Source organism: Protopterus annectens, chromosome 1.part0, assembly GCF_019279795.1.
Source record: "Protopterus annectens isolate FY-2018-M chromosome 1.part0, PAN1.0, whole genome shotgun sequence".
Taxonomy (NCBI): domain Eukaryota; kingdom Metazoa; phylum Chordata; order Ceratodontiformes; family Protopteridae; genus Protopterus; species Protopterus annectens.
In genome coordinates this window covers 135623050-135642275 of record NC_056725.1, presented here as the reverse complement: position 1 = coordinate 135642275, position 19226 = coordinate 135623050, and the positions used below count along the sequence as shown (strand labels likewise).

Genomic DNA, 19226 nt, shown 5'->3' with positions numbered 1-19226 from the left:
CCCATAGAAGTTCAGCAGCAGCAAAATAACAACGAATTCTGAATCAACAATATCAAAAAAATTCAACCAAGTTTACATAAAAAATACACCACCTTCTCATAATATATGTACTCGTATGAAAAATATGCACACACACACATACATACATATATGGACATATCAATTAATTTTCTTCAAAAAGTTAACACCACCTCCTGATTTAATCCATGTGGGGACCAAGGTTCCAAAATTAAAAATGAAAGTAGTCTCCATCTAATTTAATTTATTAGCAAATACAGTACCACTACCACAGTTGCCAGATGGTTGGGCTAATACAATAAAAAACAGTGAATCAAAATTTCCCGAATGGGCTTCAGTAAAATGTTCTGCCACTGAACTGAAGCGTATATTACCCCTTCTAATATTTCCCAAATGTTCCAAAATTCTGATCTTAACTTTTCTTTTGGTCTGACCTATATACCATCTAACCTCGTCACACCCACATCCCAGAATGTATATAACCCCACATGATTGACAATTAAACCTTGCTTGAGACACAAATTCTGTGCCCATTGACCATAGTATTAGATACATTTCTGATTCTATGGCACACACTGTATCTCCCACTAGGAAAAGACCCTAATGAACTATTCTGGGTCTGATTGGAAATTGGGTAGTTCAACAATTCTTTTAGGTTTAACAAACTCCTAAAAGAAAAAGTCACATGTTGTGGAAATAAAGTGCTGAGTTTATCATCAGCTGTTATCACTGTCCATAACCTTGTAACCACCTGTCTAAGTGTGTTTGAAAAGGGACTAAACCTAGTAACATAAAATATTTTATTTTCTGTCCCCTCCTCTCTTGGGAGTAAATTGAATTCTATGTCCAAACTTACTACTCTCATGCAATTGTTCCCTGCTTATCACATTATTCAACAATTTATTCTTTGCTTCATTAAGAATAGATTTAGAATACCCTCTGGCCGATAATCTCTCCTCTACGTCAGCCAGAGATTTCTCTTTAGAAGCCATCTCAGAAGTATTCATCCATACTCTTCTAAATTCACCATAAGCAATGACTTAATGAGATGTTCAGGGTGCATGCTGGAAGCATGTAAAAAATTATTCACAGCAGTACTTTTCCTAAATGCAACATATTGAATAACTCCCATCTCATTCACAAAAAAAACTGAACATCCAGAAAACTAATGCTAGTGAAGTCTGTGTGACAACAAAACTGTAAACCATGACTATTAGAACTCGGGTCCCCCACAAATTTCTCAAACTCAGATAGAGGTCCCTTACATATGAATATCAAATAGTCTATGTATCGCCTATATAACATCGCCTTCTCTTTGTAATAAATATGGCTGTACACAAACCGCTTTTCAAACAGACCCATGTAAAAAAATAGCATATGATGGTGCAAAAGGAGCCCACATAGCAGCGACCCTTATCTGCAAATAATATTCCTTGTTAAAACTAAAATAATTGTGTGTTAAACAAAATTCAAGTAACTCCAAAATGTAGGCACTGTGAGGCCCTTCACCCAGTATTGATGCCATAGCTTCAAGACCCTTACCTGTTGTCATAGGTGACTCTATAGTCAGGCACACTGATGTCCCACTCACCAGGATGAACAAGGAGAAAATTACAGTCAGCTGCCTGTTGGGTGCCAGGATCTGCCACATAATGCATGTACTCAAGTCAATCCACAAGTGCAAATATGACTCTGTCATTGTCTATGTTGGAGTGAATTACTTGAGATGTACCTCCCTAGATTACATAAAAAGAGACATGGAAGAGCTCTCGGATTATGTGGCCCAAGCAGGTATGACCCTAACCCTGAGTAGCATCCTGCCTTCACTAGAATGATGCCACAGTATAAGGACAAAATGACTGACTTCAACAATTGGCTAAGCTTCTGATGTCATTCAAAGAGGATCCAGTATCTGTCTGCCTAGGACGACATGATCAACAAACCATGATGCTTTGCCAGAGATGGTCTGCACCTGTCGCCCCTGGGATTCAGGTTACAGGCTCTTGCCACCCCTACAGTGCCTTTTTTAGGCAAGGCTTAAAGGACAAAACTACCACCATAACAGGTACAAGTATGCAAAATCTGAAGGTAATGCTACTCAATGCCAGAAGTCTAAATCTCAAAATGCACTCTCTCAAGGCACTCCTAAAAATGGAGAACATCGATATCTGTGCATCAACTGAGACCTGGTTCAAGGCTCCAGAGAGCACCCCCCCCCTTTTTTCTCAAATATTTTTTTTATTTTCAATTAAAATAACATTTACATAATATTTTTAAATATCATTTTAAACAACTATATACAATATTTACAATAGCCTGACTTTTAATTATATACACTGTATGTTATTAAATATAGAATTAACAGATCAGTTATCAGAGGTACAATATTGATTATTGCAGTGTCCAACGATATAACTTTCTTCCAAGGATTATTTACCAATGGTCTGGGATAGATTCGTAGTTCTTTGATTTTTATTTCCATCAATGCAGTTGTCTTCAGTAAAGTGTAGAATTCTTCCAAGGTCGGGGGTGTATTTGAATTCCACCTTCTGGTTATGCATTTCCTAGATAGAGCAAGTATTGTCCATAACAAATACATATTTGTCTTATTCAGGTAGGGACCTTCATTTACATTTAGTGTTATCAATACTTTAGTTAAGGTAAAGGATTCATTAAATAAAGCTTGTAAAAAATGATTGATTCCATTCCAATATGATTTAATTTTATTACATTCATAAAAAATATGAATTCAGTCTGCTTTATTTGACTTTTGACACCTCCAGCGATAACCATTTTTAGTAGTACTGATCTTTTTAATGCTATCTGGTGTTAAAAATACTCTATGTAAGTATTTCCAGTTAAATATTTTCCAGTACTATGTGTTAGAGGGGTAATTAACTGACAGTAAGATGTTTCTTTTAATTTCTTCTGTTAACTGCAATGACTGACCTTTTGTTAAGAGCTGCCAGTATGATGGTTTGGGAATTGTTTTATATGTTATTAACTCTTTATATAGACTTGAAATGGAATTTTTCTTTTCACAACTATTATATATACATTCATACAGAAAACGTATTACATTTGGAATATCTTTAAATGAGGAATTATTAATTAATCTGCATAAATCTTGAGTGTACATTAGAATGCTTTGTAAGGTTAACTAGTCCTGTGTTGGAATATTGTAAGCAGTTTTTATCATATGTATATCTAAAACATTTAATTTATTTACAGATTGAAACCAGCATAAAAATCCATTTTGTTCCCAGGAGGTTATTGTTTCCCTATATATTTTGTGAGGAAAGTTCTTAGTGATGGTAAATGGTGTTAAAAGGTCAACCAAAGTTTTAGATCTATGTTTGCACTGATAAGTTTCCTAAAAGGATTGATGTAATGATTAATCAATGTTGTTTTAGAAGATTGTGTTATATTATATTGTATACTTATGCGCAGTATATACCAGGGTTTGTTTGATTTGTCTACTATTAAAATTATTTTTAACAAATTAAATTAATTTGTTAATATAGCCATTAATTCTTTCCAGTTGGCAAAATAATTTGGGTTTATCCAGTCTACTGTAGTTTTAAGCACAGATGCTTTTATATAGGTTTCTATTTCTGGGAAGTTCAATCCTCCTTGTTTCCAGGGTCTAATGTGATGAGTTAGAGCTACTTTTTGGGATACCATAAACATTTTATTAAACATGAGTTTATTTCTTTAAGAATGCATTTTTCAGGAATTAACTGTATTGCTAATGCTACATATAGTATTTTTGGCAATAAGACCATTTTTATTAATTGCAATCTGTCTTCAAAAGTTAATATAATTTTGTTCAACTTTTCTATATATATATTATTATTGTTTCAATAATGTTTTTATAACTTATTAATATTGTTTCATTTATATTTTTGCATAACACTATTCCTAAATAATTTAGCGTAAGTTCTTGTTTTCCTATAATGGATTTATCTGTAAATTGCAGGTCTTTTTTTCTTATTTAAAAATAGAAATGTTGATTTTGATCTATCAAAGTGTAGACCTTCTAGCTCTACTAATGACTGTCTGGAGTTTGATAGGGTTAATAAAATATCATCAGCAAAAGATTTTTTTTTAGATATGTACTGGTCATAGACTTCTATTCCTTTTATTCTTGGATTATTGCATATTATTTCTGCAAGTATTTCTATAGCCAAAGCAAATAAAATAGGAGAAAGGGGGCATCCTTGTTTAGTACCTTTCTTTATATAGACAGATTCTGAGGTGAAAGGACCTAATTTAATGTAGGCTAAGTTATTAATATATATGTTTTTTAGTAATAAGATGAAGGGAGGAGGAAATTCAAATAATGCTAAAGTTTTAAATAGATATTCCCAGTTGAGGAAATGAAAATATTTTTCTACGTCTAATCAGATTACAAGCGTTTCTCTATATTCTTTATTCAAATAATCTATAAAGAGTAAGTATCCTTTTAATATTATCACGTGTGTGCCTGTTATATAAAAATCCAGTTTGATCATTATTGTCTTTGAAAGTTAGATTTTCATTCTGTTAGCTAGGATTGACATGAATATTTTGTAATCATTATTCAGTATTATTCAGTAATGATATAAGTCTGTATGAGGTGCAAAGTTCTGATGGTTTATTATCTTTTAGAATTGGTGTTATGAAAGAATATTTCCATGAGGATGGCATTTTTGCTTCTGACTGGACCTCTAGCAAAGTTTTATGGGGCTGTTTTACAAAAGATCTGCATCAATATGAATTCGGGTACAATAGGCTAATTGAGATTGAACAAATTCCAAAAGTAGCAAAACAAATTGTGTGTAATATGAAACAAAAGGGAACAGTCAAATCACTCGGGTTATGAAGCAATTAAACAGAGACAGTTACAGCTCTATAATCAAAACTAAACCAAAGTGGTGGTGAATTGTTATGTATGACAGGCCAAAGTACAGCAGCAATGAGGGAAGATGAATGAAAAGCAATAAAATAAGCTAAATTAGGTAATGGACAGAAATAATAATTTTCTAGACTGCACTGTGAGAAATGCTGTGGAGGAATGTAATTCCAATGCCGCAGAAAATAGCTGCCCTATATCGCACTGCCAGAAAAATGCTTTATAAGTATATCCAGGAAATCACTTGGTTCTCTCAAAGACAGCTGTTGAAGGGACCACGTCTGCAAGAAAGCAGGCACACTGGGAGGTCATAAAGCAAGGCATGCATTTTGCAAATTAATGCTGTTTTCCATGATGATGTCTGGCTTACATATACACAGGGTTGTTTAGTACGTTCCTTATGTCATACTTGTTACTGTTAGCTTTGTTAGGGAGTTATGCATAGATGGAGGTGCTAAAGTGGTATTTTTAACAGTGAAATAAATTGGTAAGTCGAGTCTGCCTGGATGGGCAAGTCAGTTCTGTTGGTAATAAAAACTGTGCGCATTTGTATCTGGGATACCATAAGTAAACATGTAGCAGGCTTTGATAAGAGCCTTTCATCTCTGGCAGTAGCGCTGCTGTCAGCACTTTACAATTCGGTATCACGATAATCAACAAGCAAAGCAAGGCCAGTCTCAGACTGCAACATAGTTCAACTTGGGTCATACAACAGTGTCACCTCTAAGTAGGCCTGGACCAACTTTAACCATCAGGGAGCTGTAGGGATAGCTAGAATTATTAGAATTGTGCACCAGATCGCCACCTCCATGCTCTGATGCAATTACTCACCCCCACATCAGACAATGCATGTTTCTGTGAAGCATATTTTGTCAGTACTCAATAAAAAATGAAATAAGTCTGAGATAGATAAAATCCTTAATTATGCAATGTTAAAAAATGTTAATAGAGAAGATATGTAGTGTAGTGAAGATGTAGTGTAATAAAATAAAGCAAATGTAAACATCCAACTGCCTTAAAAACTGTGATAGATAAAGTGATATGTGTACTTGTCTGCCATCTATAAAGCCTTAGAAATGCTTTGGGTTTAGTAGCCATGTTTGAAAATAAGGTTTAAACAATGGTAAGCAACAGCATTTAAACAGTTATTAGCCACTTGGCAACCCCTTACTTATATCACACCAGATTTCAGTTTCCACCAGGGAAGAATATGCAAGGAAAAAAAAAAAGACAACAAAGCAATGGCTATGAGTAATGTTCATGTGAAAAACTGTAATAATAATTACAATTGTCTTAACTTCCTGCATTACTGCTGCTGTGAAATGCTTCTACCGTAGACTAGTTAACACATTTAAGCAAACAAACACCACCTCAAGCTACAGAGAGATGCCCTGTTTTAATTAAACCAAACAAGACTTATGGAGGTAAATTTTTGACTTCAGAGGACCTTGAACTAGTATGATCATCATGTTCATTCTATGCAGGCAGTAAATATAAAAACAGAAGTTTATTTCACACATCACAATGAGCAAAGTAAAATTGCTCAACATGTCGCTACTGTGGTCACTAATGAATCCTACAAAAGAGGGAATACATTAAACTTAATCACAGGAACAGATAATGTAGATTTGAAGATCTGTGCAGTCATATATTTATCTCTACACATGCAGACACACACACACACACACACACACACACACACACACACACACACACACACACACACACACACACACAGTGTGCAGCTTATTCACTCGTCTCCCAGTACAACTTTCAACTTCTGAAAATAAATCCATTCTGATAAGCCAACAGCTAATTAAATTAAAACCATCCATTCCCGCTAGCAAAAGCCGGGAAATACGTGCGCTGCAAGCTGACGTTATCGGCGTGAAAAATGAAATAATAAAGAAGTAACTGTTGGGAGGTATGACCTGCAAAAGTGGGGGGGGGCTCCCCTCTCCCCTCGCTCTATGGTTCCGGCGCCCATGGAAAGGCAGCAGAAACACCTCAATAAAAGAATCACAGGCCTAAAGCAGATGTCTTATGCTGACCGACAAAAAAAAACTCCAGCTATACTCTGTGGCATATCATCTACTCAGAGGCAATCTCTGCTTGACATACAAGGCCATGTCAAACCCAGAGCTGGTGGACATGCTCCACTTAAAGAAATTCCAGTCCATCTGAGTCGCATGCTCCAGGGACCTAAACCTTGTCATCACAATGAACAAAACCTGCTGGAGGAATAGGTTCCTGACCCAGAGACTCCCCATACTCTGGAATAGACTGCCCATACATGTCAAGCAGAACACCTCCTTGGGCCACTTCAAAAGGAACTTTAACGACTGTATGGGAGATAGGAAATTTACTGAAGGGATCACGTCGCTCACCCTGCAAGAGAGGGGTCCAAGGAAGTAAATATTGTGGGAAGAAATAGCTAGGGAATTAATATGGCTAGGCTTGTATAGGCTCTAGGGCCAATAGCCTAATACCAATGTATGAACCTATGAATATTTGTGTATAAAGAGGAAATGTCCAAAGTGGCCCAAAAATATTCTTTTCTCCACACTATATTCTACATTAGAACACAAAGCTCTTGTGTGTTCTTTATGTGGGCTGGTACAGAACTCAAATGCATTTTAAGTAGAGTGTCCAATACCTCCACATTTTTCAGGTAACAATCGGTCTTCCCTGGTGGCCTGCTCACATTCTAGTGAATCTTTGGTATAGCATAAAAATATATGTCTCGAGCAGTGGCAACAAACAACTTCTTAACAGACTGTGATGAAAGGAACCCCAGTCTTTCCCCCTTCTCTAATAGTTCACTTAACTCAATTTTAAACAGTGAAAGATGGTTGTAAGGGAGCTTAAGATAAATTCTGTTGTCACACAGACATTTAGTTACCATGTTCTGGTAGCCAGCGTTGCCCATAATAACAGTTACCACCCTTGTCTGACTTCATGACACCTTCATGACTAAGGTAAGTGTTTATGTATAATGTGCACTGGGCACTTTAAAAGTGGGATGTATAGACAAATTCTGAAGCACAATTGTTTAACTGTTTAATTGTTTAGTATATTTAAACTTTAGAATTTGATATGTTGTGCCTTGAAGGTGAAATGCTGAGGTACCAGGATTAAAGCTGTCAGGTACTCCAAATCTGTGTACGCCTTCTGGATTTATTATATTCTTTGCAGTAGTCAGGTTCCTTCCGTTTCAAATCTAAGAAAAAGTGTAAGATTTATTTCATCTTTCTTCTGAGGCAAAATAACTTTGCAGTGAACTGTCTCCGATTACAGCCAGAAACTGAGTGGTTTGTGATAGGATCAAGCAAGAGATTTTCTTGTTCAAGATTATCCCTAGAATTTGAAACACCAAGAGCATCAGCTGCCTAGGGGAATCTTAGGTGAGAGGGCAGTTGCCCAGATAACTAAAAATGTGTATGCCTTTTGATCTGATGTAAGCCAGTTGAACATGTTCTTTGTGTAGCTGCTATGCCAGAGGGAAGGACTGTGATCTGGAAGTGATGATGACCCATATAAGGTTTCTCCCTCCTGTAAAACAAAAATCATTTCACATTTCTATATATTCCCAAATTAATTTAGTACTGCTGGAACTAGAAGAGGCTGGAAAGAGAATTGTTTAGTTTGATATTTCCAGAATGACGAATCATTTTGAATACAGGCTTGTTCATTATTGTGACACAATAACGAGAACTTCCACTGTTTTTCTAGTATAGTTTATGGACCTAATCTCACACCAAGGAAATGCAGTGTTGGAAGGTTCCACGAATGTACAGTTAGAATGGTCAAATATTCTCCTGTGTACCCCAGGGTAACTCTTGGCACTACTGTCACCTCTGTGGTACACAGGGCTGAAGTTCTGATTGCAGAGTAGATGACCTGGGCTCACTTAGGGGTCCAGGCACTAGACAAAAATGATAGCAGCACAAAGACGAGCAGGATGACTAGGCTGATTCACCTCTCATAAGGGTGTGGGGATATGTTGGTGGCATAATTAAAGCTCTGGACTCCAGTGGAGACCAGGGTCATCAATGAAGGGATGTGTAGTCTTAGGTATACCACCACGGCAATCCAAAATCGCTGTTAAAACCAAATTTAATGAATAAAACTTAGATCTGAAGAAGGCTGAATAGCCGAAAGTGCTTATCGGACTGGATTTCCATTGTTCACGATTTTTATGTTCTAAGTTTTATTCATTAAATTTGGTTTTAACAGTGATTTTGGACTGCCATGGTGGTATACCAAAGACTGCACATCCCTTGTTTGTTTCCTTTTCTTCGGCACCTCTAGCTGTGGTATGGAAGCTTTCTTCTCCAGGGTCATCAATGAGGTGTCAGCAGGAAAGTGTGGTTGGTGGGGCATAACAGGAGCATGTCACCACCAACATGGGGAGGGGCCATGGCATAACATTACCCAGCAACTCCTGGCAGGCTAGGACATGCAGAAAACCTTGGAGCAGAAAATGTGATGCAGCTGGTGCTGAATTGCTCTCTTCCTTCCCTACTCCTTTGCTCTCTACCTTATTCCACCCAGGTAAGTGGGATGTCCTTGTAGCCTTTTTTGGGGGGATACACCAACCTAATGATTAGGGGAAATCAGTACATAAGAAGCATTATTGAGTAGCCAATGGTAAGTTAGAATAAGAAAAAAAATCTTAATGATCCTTTGCCTGTAGCAAAGGAATTTCAGGTGGTGGACAGAAATTAACATTTCTGACCTACAAGATGACCATTTTTTAAATTGTGAGATCAGAGCTGTAGCCAGTTGAACTGACTCACTCCTAAAAAAAAAAAAAGTTTCTCTGAAACTCTAATTTGCAAAAAAGAGCTTAATCTAGCTCCTTATTACAGGCACTGCTACTAACACAACCACATATGTATACATGTGTGTGCATACACACACACACACACACACACACACACACACACACACACACACACACACACACACACACACACACACACACACAGCTGCAATGTTAGCCTACCACAGTTGTTTAAACGAATGCTGGTTCACAACTCATCTGCATTGCTGACTGCACCCACTGACAGCTTGTGTCCAAGGTAGCTGCCCTGCCCAAGCTGTCTTAATCACGTTTTTCTTTAACATTCAACTAAAATGCGTTAAGTGCTGCTCTCAAATACGGTATCAGAATTTAGAGGGGTATTTAAAAAGGCTGCTTTAGCAATATCAGTGTATGTTTGGAGTTTTAGCCAGGCATGGTGTCTTAAGACCAGCCTAGAAGCAGCAGATCTGCAAGCTACATCAGTGGTACCATAACTGCATTCTGCTCTGATCTCAGCACATTTACTTGGTATGTTCAGCTTAGTGAGATTTTCTTTGTGGTGCTGCGGTAGCGTTGTCGCCTCACAACAAGACGTTGTCACGTTCGATTCTCAGCTAGAGTGTCTTGTGTGTGGAGGCATGCATGAATGGGTGTGTCTTCGTTAAAGGTTGTGCGTCAGGGCTGGTAACTCGGCACGTAAAAATCCACTACCAAATGTTAGCGGACCGGAGTTTCCGCTGTGGCGACTCCTAGCCGAAAGACACAACAAATAAGCTTTTCTTTTGTGTGACCTACTGGTAACTACTCCATTATATCTACTTCCCACATCAGCACTGCACCCTGATGATGGTCAATATGGGTCTAATGATTAAGAGCTCTTACCATCTGGACTGTTGGAAAGACTGGAGTTAACGATAATGAGATTTCTGTATGTGCAGCGGATCATGATGCCAATAAATAAATCAATGGCTGAAGTACAAAATCAGAATGGATGAATTAGGTGATCAAGTAGAAAATATGGATCAGTAAGCAGTTGCAAAGGTGGATAAGGCTCACAGAAAGAACTGAGACTGACCGAAGTACTTGGGTTCATATGTGATTACTGGGCTAATGACCTCAGGGGGCCCATTTTAAGCTTAGTCATGCTTCCTAAATGAATCTGACAAGTTTTGATATCCTATGATTATTTTAAGAGATATACAGGCTTTGGAATGTGTGATCAAGCATTTACAGACTGCCCCTGTCTACTGGAGACATATGTGCCAGACCAGGGATACATTTCTGATTCCCCATTCAATGATCCAAGAGAAACTTTAATTGGGTTAGGGAAGAACTCTGCTTCACTTGGATGGGAAATTTGTAGCAGAGAACAGGAAGTTTCTAAGAAATGTACCTGGGTTTCCAACATGTCCTGTTTATGTTGCAGATGAGGTTTAAGTTCCTAGCTCAGGTAATTATTTTTTTTTTTCGTAAACTCTTTATTGCATTTCCTAGTTCATGTAGCTCAGGTAATTCTGATGTTACTTGTTTTGCAAATATAAAACAGGTCCATCAGAGCAGGATCAGAGAATACTTTGTAGGCCAGATAGTAGCTGCCTGTCAGCAATCTGTAGCAGGCTGACTATAGGGTTAGGGCTGTTGTTTAGGCCATGTGTTCTTTTTGTGAGGAACCTCTGTGGACACTCCAGTTGCTGCATATGTCTAGTTAGGTACATACTAAGGAGGACATTGTATTCGATGACTGGTCTGATATGAACCTTGCTGCCATACCCTTACTTCTATATTTCTCAATAAAGAATGACTTCCTTACTACCGTAGACATATGATGGCCAAAGGTCAGGTTAGTACCTACATATGTTCCCAAATCCCCGACCACCGGGTCTACTGTTAGGCGTATTAACAATGAGGCACTTTCCAGGGGTATCCATATTCCCAAAGGATACTATTATGCATTTCCTGGCATTGAGTTTTAGACTATGGCTCTGGCATTAGTTATTAGTCTGTGTTTGGCCTTCATGGAGGGCATTTGTGCCACTGGGAAATTCTTTGCTGCATCTAGTTTGCAATCGTCTGCAAACTTGGTCAGCCAGAGGCCCTTGACATTGGCTTTGACGTCACAGAAGCAGATGCCCAAAGGGAGTGGCCCTGGCACTGAGCCTTGAGGGAATGCATTACTAACTGGCTTCTTTGTGGAGGCAGACTCCCCCATCCTAACTTTTTAGGACCTACCTATGAGTCAACCTGGCTGTCCAACAGGTAACGTAAGGGTTTATACCTGGTTTCATGAGTTTGTCTGCAATGCCCGAGTGGGATACTGTGTCAAATGCTTTGGCCAAATCATGGTCAGCAGTATGCACCATTTTGCCATCATCCATCACTTTTTTGACCTTCTTGAAGAAGTCTACCAGGTTGAGTAAGCATGATCTGCCCTTGACAAAACCAAATTGGGTTGGATCCAGTGTCTGAAGGTTTCCTATGTCATTGTTTACCATTTCCATGATAATTACTTCCCTCGATTTGCATGTGAGACTAGTCAGACTTATGGGTCTGTATTTACCTGACTCCATAGATTACCTGCCCTTCTGCATAGGGATGGCAGTTGCAATCCTCCATTCACTTGGTATAAAGCCTGTCTGAAAGCTGTAGTTACCATCTCTAGTGCCCCTAATAGGCTGTGTTTCATGCTGTTATGGAGGCATCCTGTGATATTATTAGGGCCCACTGATGCAGTGTTCTTGGCACATTGAATTGAAAAGTACACTGAATACCTGTTCCCTGGTGATACTTGGGGGCATTATGGTCATGGGTATTTCCTAAGGGGTATCGGGGGGGGAGTGTGGTAAAATTGAAACTAAACTTATATTTTCAGTATATTCTGGCTCAGTATAGGTGGATCCATTTACAATTAGTTTAGCACATTGTCGTTGATAGCCTGCTGTCTGACTGCATTTGATTTTGGACTGGATTCATTCATTTTAGGTTTGGATACTTCCATAGTTTTCACTTATATCACAGTGTGTTTTATTTTAAGATTTGTTTTTACCTCAAAGTGTCTTTCTTCTTGGAGTGTTAAAAGTTTCTGGCAAGGATCAGTTAGAAATGAATTCCTTTTCTATTCACTGACTAAAAAGGAATCCAGTCTAGCCAATTAGTAGGCAGAGCTGAGAAATATGACTTATTATTTAACTGCCAAGTATTTAGCTGCATTATTATTTAACTGAAGTACTGTGTGACTACCCCTGTTGTCTGACTGCATTTGATTTGGAAATGGATTTATTCATTTAATGTTTAGAAGCCTGCTGTGCTCACCTTACTAGTGTGCTAACCCTAACTCTACACAGTACATTACTAAAAAATCTCTCCCTAACAGTATCACTACAAAGACACATGAGCTCAGTTCTGTAGCAGGGGGTTACGAACACAGAACTTTTCTAGTGGTGGATAGAATTATTCAATGTTTTATGATTCACTCTTATGCGTCATTTAGTGTTTTGTGATTATCTCTTTTATTTTATCACTTGTGATTCTCTCTCTTTTGTGTTTTCTAGTTTTCATGACATAATTATCCATCTATCTTTCTATATGTATGTACTTTTTAAGAAAAGTGAAAAATACATGTGGATACTATTTTAGTAAGCTGCGGTGGTACAGCGGTAGCATTGTTGCCTCACAGCAAGAGGTTCTCCTGTTCGATTCTCGGCTGGAGTGCCTTCTGTGTGGAGTATGCATGTCCTCCCCGTGGTCGAGTGGCCTCCAAAAGACATGCGTGAATGGGAGTGCCTTCGCTGAAGATTGGGCGTCATGCTGGCAACTCGGCACCATAAAAATCTACTGCCAATCATTAGTGGACCAGAGTTCCGCTGTGGCGACCCCTAACCGGGAAAAGCCAAAAAGACAAAACAACATGTGGATACTGTTTTAATGAGGATTTTGTCACTGAAATATAAGGTACTGTGGGAAATGTGATGACTGGGAAAAAGAGAGTCTATGCTAGGAACATAAAAAGAGAGTAAGGGACTGGAAAACAAATGTTGAATATGTAAATGATAATAGAGTAAGTTGGTACCAAGAAGTGATGGAAGATTTAGTTTATGTTGATGCATGGCAAGGTGCAGAACAGAAGACGAAAGAATGTCTTTATAAAACACAGGTATAAGGAAGGTGAGGAACAGTCAGACCTCCTATGGAGATTAAACATAGCTAAACATCCAGTAAATGCAAAAATGAAGCATAAACATTAACAGAACAAGAAAGGACATGTTGGTTGAGGTCTGTGAGGTAGCAGAATGATGAAACATATGATCTAATGTGGAAAAGCCATTTGTTAAGACTCCATTAATTAAGATGAATATGGATATTGTGAAATATGGATTTTATGAAATGTATCTAATGAAAAAGTGGATAGCTGTTTATGGTTAACATAGGCATGAATGTGTGGGAAAATTCAGTTTAATAAGAAATGGAAAATGAAGAAATGTTGGAAAAATTAAAGCATCACGTTGTGGCAAAAAAGACAGGAGGGTTAAAAACTATTGGAGAAATCTTACATTTTGTTTATCCCATAAAAAAAATGTGTATAATAAAGGGCATATTTTACTGCAAATAATGTTATTTGATTGGTAAAATAAAGAACACCTAACTATTTTTGATTAGTGCCATGGGATATTTTACATCTACTTGATCTATCAACTCAGGCAGATGGCAGGCACTTGGTGTAACCTGGCAGCAGTAGTTTTCCTTGACTGTATTGTGCAGAATGTCTAACCCTTTCTTCAGCAAAATGAGTGACAAAACGCATGGCAACTGATCAGACTTGAGAACAAGGCAGAAGAAAATTTAACAATGTTTATATTGTTTTCATAAACTTGCCTTTGCCCCATAGTTCAAAGTTTTTTTTTTTCATTTTAGAATTAAAGTGTGTGATGCACCTCAGAATATGTAACAAATAAAAGGTATGGTACTATGTGTCAATAGTTCAGACCTTAACAGAAGAACTGATCACATTTAGATATATCTGCGGTGGTGGTGCTGCGGTAACGTTGGCGCCTCATAGCAAGACGTTGTCCTGTTCGATTCTCAGCTAGACCGTCTTCTGTATGGAGGCATACGTGAATGGGGTGTGCCTTCGTTGAAAGTTGTGCGTCAGGGCTGGTAACCCGGTATGTAAAAATCCACTACCAATCATTAGCGGACCGGAGTTCCGCTGTGGCGACCCCTAACCGGGAAAAGCCGAAAGACACAAACAAACAATTCTGATAACAGTTACTTCAAAATGAAACATAATGAAATGACAACTTGTGTTTACAGCACATTTCAAACGCAAATTGAAGTGAATAATGCTGGAAGTCTGCTCATTACATATTGTAATAAATAATCCTGCAGTATTAATTAATGTATTGAATATTCTATTCCTTTGGTAATAAAATTAAATTTTGCTGAACCGAAATAAACACAGGCAAGTCCAATTTACTTGCAGCTTCTCTGTCCAAAGATACTGCTCCATATGGGAAATGCCTACGTAAATTTGCAGATTGTTTGTGTCTTTCAGCTTTTCCCGGTTAGGTGTCGCCACAGCGGAACTCCGGTCCGCTAATGATTGGCAGTAGATTTTTTATGTGCCGAGTTTGCCAGCCCTAACGCACAACCTTCAACGAAGGCACGCACGTCTCCACACAGAAGACGCTCTAGCTGAGAATCGAATGGGACAACGTCTTGCTGTGAGGCGACAATACTACCGCAGCACCACCACCGCAGCATCTACGTAAATTTTGCAGATGAAGTTTACAAAACCGAAATCAGTTTAAGAGTAGAACACTTAGGAAGATGCTGCGCCATGGAAGTCATACAAGGATATCACATTTTGTAAAGTATAACAGTCATACACATCCCATTTGAAAGGCATCTTGTGCATGTCACATGCTGTAAACATACACATTCTAGAGTACGACTGTAAAGAACACTACTAAGTGCTTCACCTATTAAAATAATAGCATAATCATAGAATGCAGGACAGAATCAGTAAGCCACTACATGGTGGTACATAAACCAGAAGAAGTGAAATAAACATACAAAATGAAGTAAGGAACAAGTCGACCTGAAGTCTGCCCACTCCATCTGACATCAGAATACTGGGCTTGCCTTTTTTGAATAATAAGCCTAATTATGAAAAACTTCATAACAGAAAAGTTCAATACATTACTTATTTATTTTTGTTATCCATATGGGCAGATAGTCAACTGACCCTTTTCAGTCACTAATCAGGCATATACAGTATACAATCCTATTAACAAGCCCTAACACAGTGATATGCAGAATGTTTTTGTACATAATTTGTTACTATGAGTCACTGTATCACATACATTTGTGTATGCACATATTTTACAGCAGTATTAAAGATGCATGCAATACATAACTAACACAGGTACAGTATGGGAGACAGCAATGAGTAGAATACAGTTATAATTGTGTTTCCACATAACAGATATTTCACATATTACAATTTGTTACTACATAGATGCAAGATAAGTGTATTTCTATACAAGCTGTAACTCATTTCAAATCAAGCAGCTTCAGGGAACGTACATACATATATACTAGCAAAGGTGTATTGTCCAAATGAGTAATGTATGGGGAGTTTAAAAATGGAATATTGTCAGTAATACATTAATTCTAATAAGCATTTATCAGATTATGACAGACCTTGAACTTGGCTATTATCCCTAAAAACCACTGCAAAAATTTCCCCCAGATACTGTCTTAGTTTAGCTTTCAAGGTCTGCATTGTTCCTTGGGCATAAATTTCATCTGGAATTTGGTTCCATGCAGCAGGTGCTACTTTGGTAAATGCTTTTTTCACCTATTGTTTGATTGAAAAGTGGTGTTACTAACAGGACTGCATCTGAGTTGCTTCACATATTGTAAGAGGTGTTTCCAATTGTTAGACTTTACGGAGAGGTGGGCAGTATTGCATGCTTAGTATTCTGTGGAGTGCTGTAACAAGTGGAAGAATGGTTTTAACATTAATGACCACTTATCACTTACATATTGATGACCATTAATCACCACTTCAAGAAATCAGCTCAGACAGCTAGATATCATCTCAGACAGCTAGAAATTACAGACTGCACACCAACCTTCCATATGGTAACCTCAACATACACATTAAAAGGTGTCTGAATCGCTTTAATGAAAGTAAAAGTAGTCACTTTTCATTCCAGGTGGCCTCTGATTGGATTGTGATATTTGTAATGTTTAGACCCCGATTCAAAAATGTTACAATTTGGACAGCCATGCTGGCCTTTACGTAGCTTTTTGATGAACATTAACAATCATACTGAACTCGATAACTTAAAACATACAGCTAAAGCCTTTCAATACTATCAAGTCAAATTAGAAAAACACCAATCACAGAAGCATTAGTGTGTATAGGTAATTCTTGACTGAAGTCCAGAAAATAATATTAAGGTAGGCAATATAAGAAACATTATAATTAGCCCCCACCCCTCCCACCAAGTTAAGTGTCTCAAAACCAGGTACCTGAAAAACTCTTGGCAAATATTTTAAAAAAGCTTTGCATGCAATGAAAATTAACAATTAACTCTGAACTGTTAGCTTATGTTTGATGGCTGACATATGTATTGCCTTTTAAGAAAACGGTAATCTGTTGAAAATAGCACAGGTCTGATTTGCTTTCCAATAACCACAGAACTACTTTGTGGCCTAAGATTTAATGGTTAACTGTACTACACATTCCAAAAGAAACAATAAGTGTGTAAAACAAAACATTTTAGCTCACCTGAGTAGCTGAAAGCACAGTTTCATTGCTGTTAATCAAGTGCAGAAGCTGAGATAATTCATTACTGCATTTGGTAACAACATCGGTTAACTGCTTGATTTTACTGTCTTGTAACTCCACACTTCTACAAAGGCTTGGAATCTGATAAAATAAGAAATAATCATCACAACAGAGATGAAAGGAATGTGTTTGAAGCCAAATGCAGCAGCAGAATCCAATACAGTAGAAAACTTCATCTTGCCATTGTTCTTCCTCCAAAAAATTCTCAAAACAATAACACCCTAGAATGCACATGAACATTTCTGATCTGTCCTGCAACTGACCGAAGAAGAAACTACTACAGACTTAATTTGCAAGTCAGCTTCACAGCAGAGCTTGGCTGAGCTCACAAAAGCATGCAAAATCAATGTGCACGTTGTAGTCTGTGCAGCCATGGTATCAATACAGTCATTTCAACTGATCAATGCAGTAGCCTAAATTGACAGAGTACTGTTATACGACTCTGCATGGGATCTGTTCAGATCTTTAACTTTTAGGAACTTTATCCAAAATCCAGCATGTCAGTTTCCTGTATTCATTGATACTAATTTTACCCAACCCTGGCAGCAGTTTATGCAACATGACATAACTCAAAGTCCATCAGATTCAGTAGGCATGACATGCCTTTGACAAAACCAAACTGGGTTTGCACCGGGATGACTGTCACAGTACTCCATTCATGTGGAATAAAGCATGTGTGGAGGCTACGGCTGAGGGGTTTGCACCAGGATGACTGTCACAGTACTCCATTCAAGTGGCATGAAGCCTGTGTGGAGGCTACGGCCGAATAATGACTCAGGTGGCTATGGCAGGTCACATTTCAGGATATTTAGGAGACATTCTCAAAACCCACTGTATGTATTCTTTTTTTTTTTAAGCAAGAAACATCTTTATTAAATTATCACGTATGACATAGGCAATCATGCATTTATAATAAATGAAAACAAACCATATTGACATACTTTTAGTTGCAAACACCATACATCACATAATCTATTCAGTCATTGTCAGTCAAACATTACATAGCTCATTCAAATCCTGCCTTATTTTAAACCTCATTCCTCCTCCCAAACGTTAATCTGCATGTATTGTTACCACATTTCCCATTTTTTTTCTATGCAATTTGCTCCTACCCGTTTCTAAAGGTCCTGTTTCCAGTTGTTTTATCTCTGTTAGTGTGTTCACTACTTCTAGTATAGTTGGTTTAGACTTTGATTTCCATTTTCTAGTAATTGTTTTTTTTGGCAGCCACCATAATTAGACTCAGCAAGGCCTTACTATGTCTAGGCAATTCCGATTCTGTATCATAGCTCAAAAAATATTTCCTTAGTTAAACCAGTTTGCTCACCCAGTATGTCTGCAAGGAATTTTTAAAATCTGCCAACTCATTACACTCCCAAAAAAATGTTCCCAATTACCTCTTTCTGCCCCATCATACCTTCAACATTTACTGTCTACCCGAGGAAGAATTCTTTGGAGTCTACTTGGGGTATAAAAATACTTATGTAAACACTTCTAAAAACATCCTAAATCTTCTACACTTTGTTGCATATTTGAGAGTCATACATATATCCCCCATTGGTTTATATGCCCTACTAATTATCCCTTTAACAGCAGCTTCTCTTCTAGATTCTGCTAAAACCTCTACCAGTGCTGCTCTTTCACTGAAGCTG

General features: G+C 37.8%; 1 protein-coding gene across 2 annotated transcripts in view; it reads right to left on the bottom strand.

Moving 5' to 3' along the window:
- The window catches only part of TRAF5 (TNF receptor associated factor 5), an 845712-nt gene that overhangs the window by 75524 nt on the left and 750962 nt on the right, over positions 1 to 19226 (bottom strand). Inside the window, exon 8 of one of the 2 annotated variants that reach the window (XM_044089770.1) lies at positions 17515 to 17655. The exons of the other annotated variant lie outside the window; for it this stretch is intronic. Coding sequence (XP_043945705.1) covers positions 17515 to 17655 — 141 coding nt within the window. The remainder of the gene's footprint in view (positions 1 to 17514; positions 17656 to 19226) is intronic. 2 annotated transcript variants of the gene reach the window in all.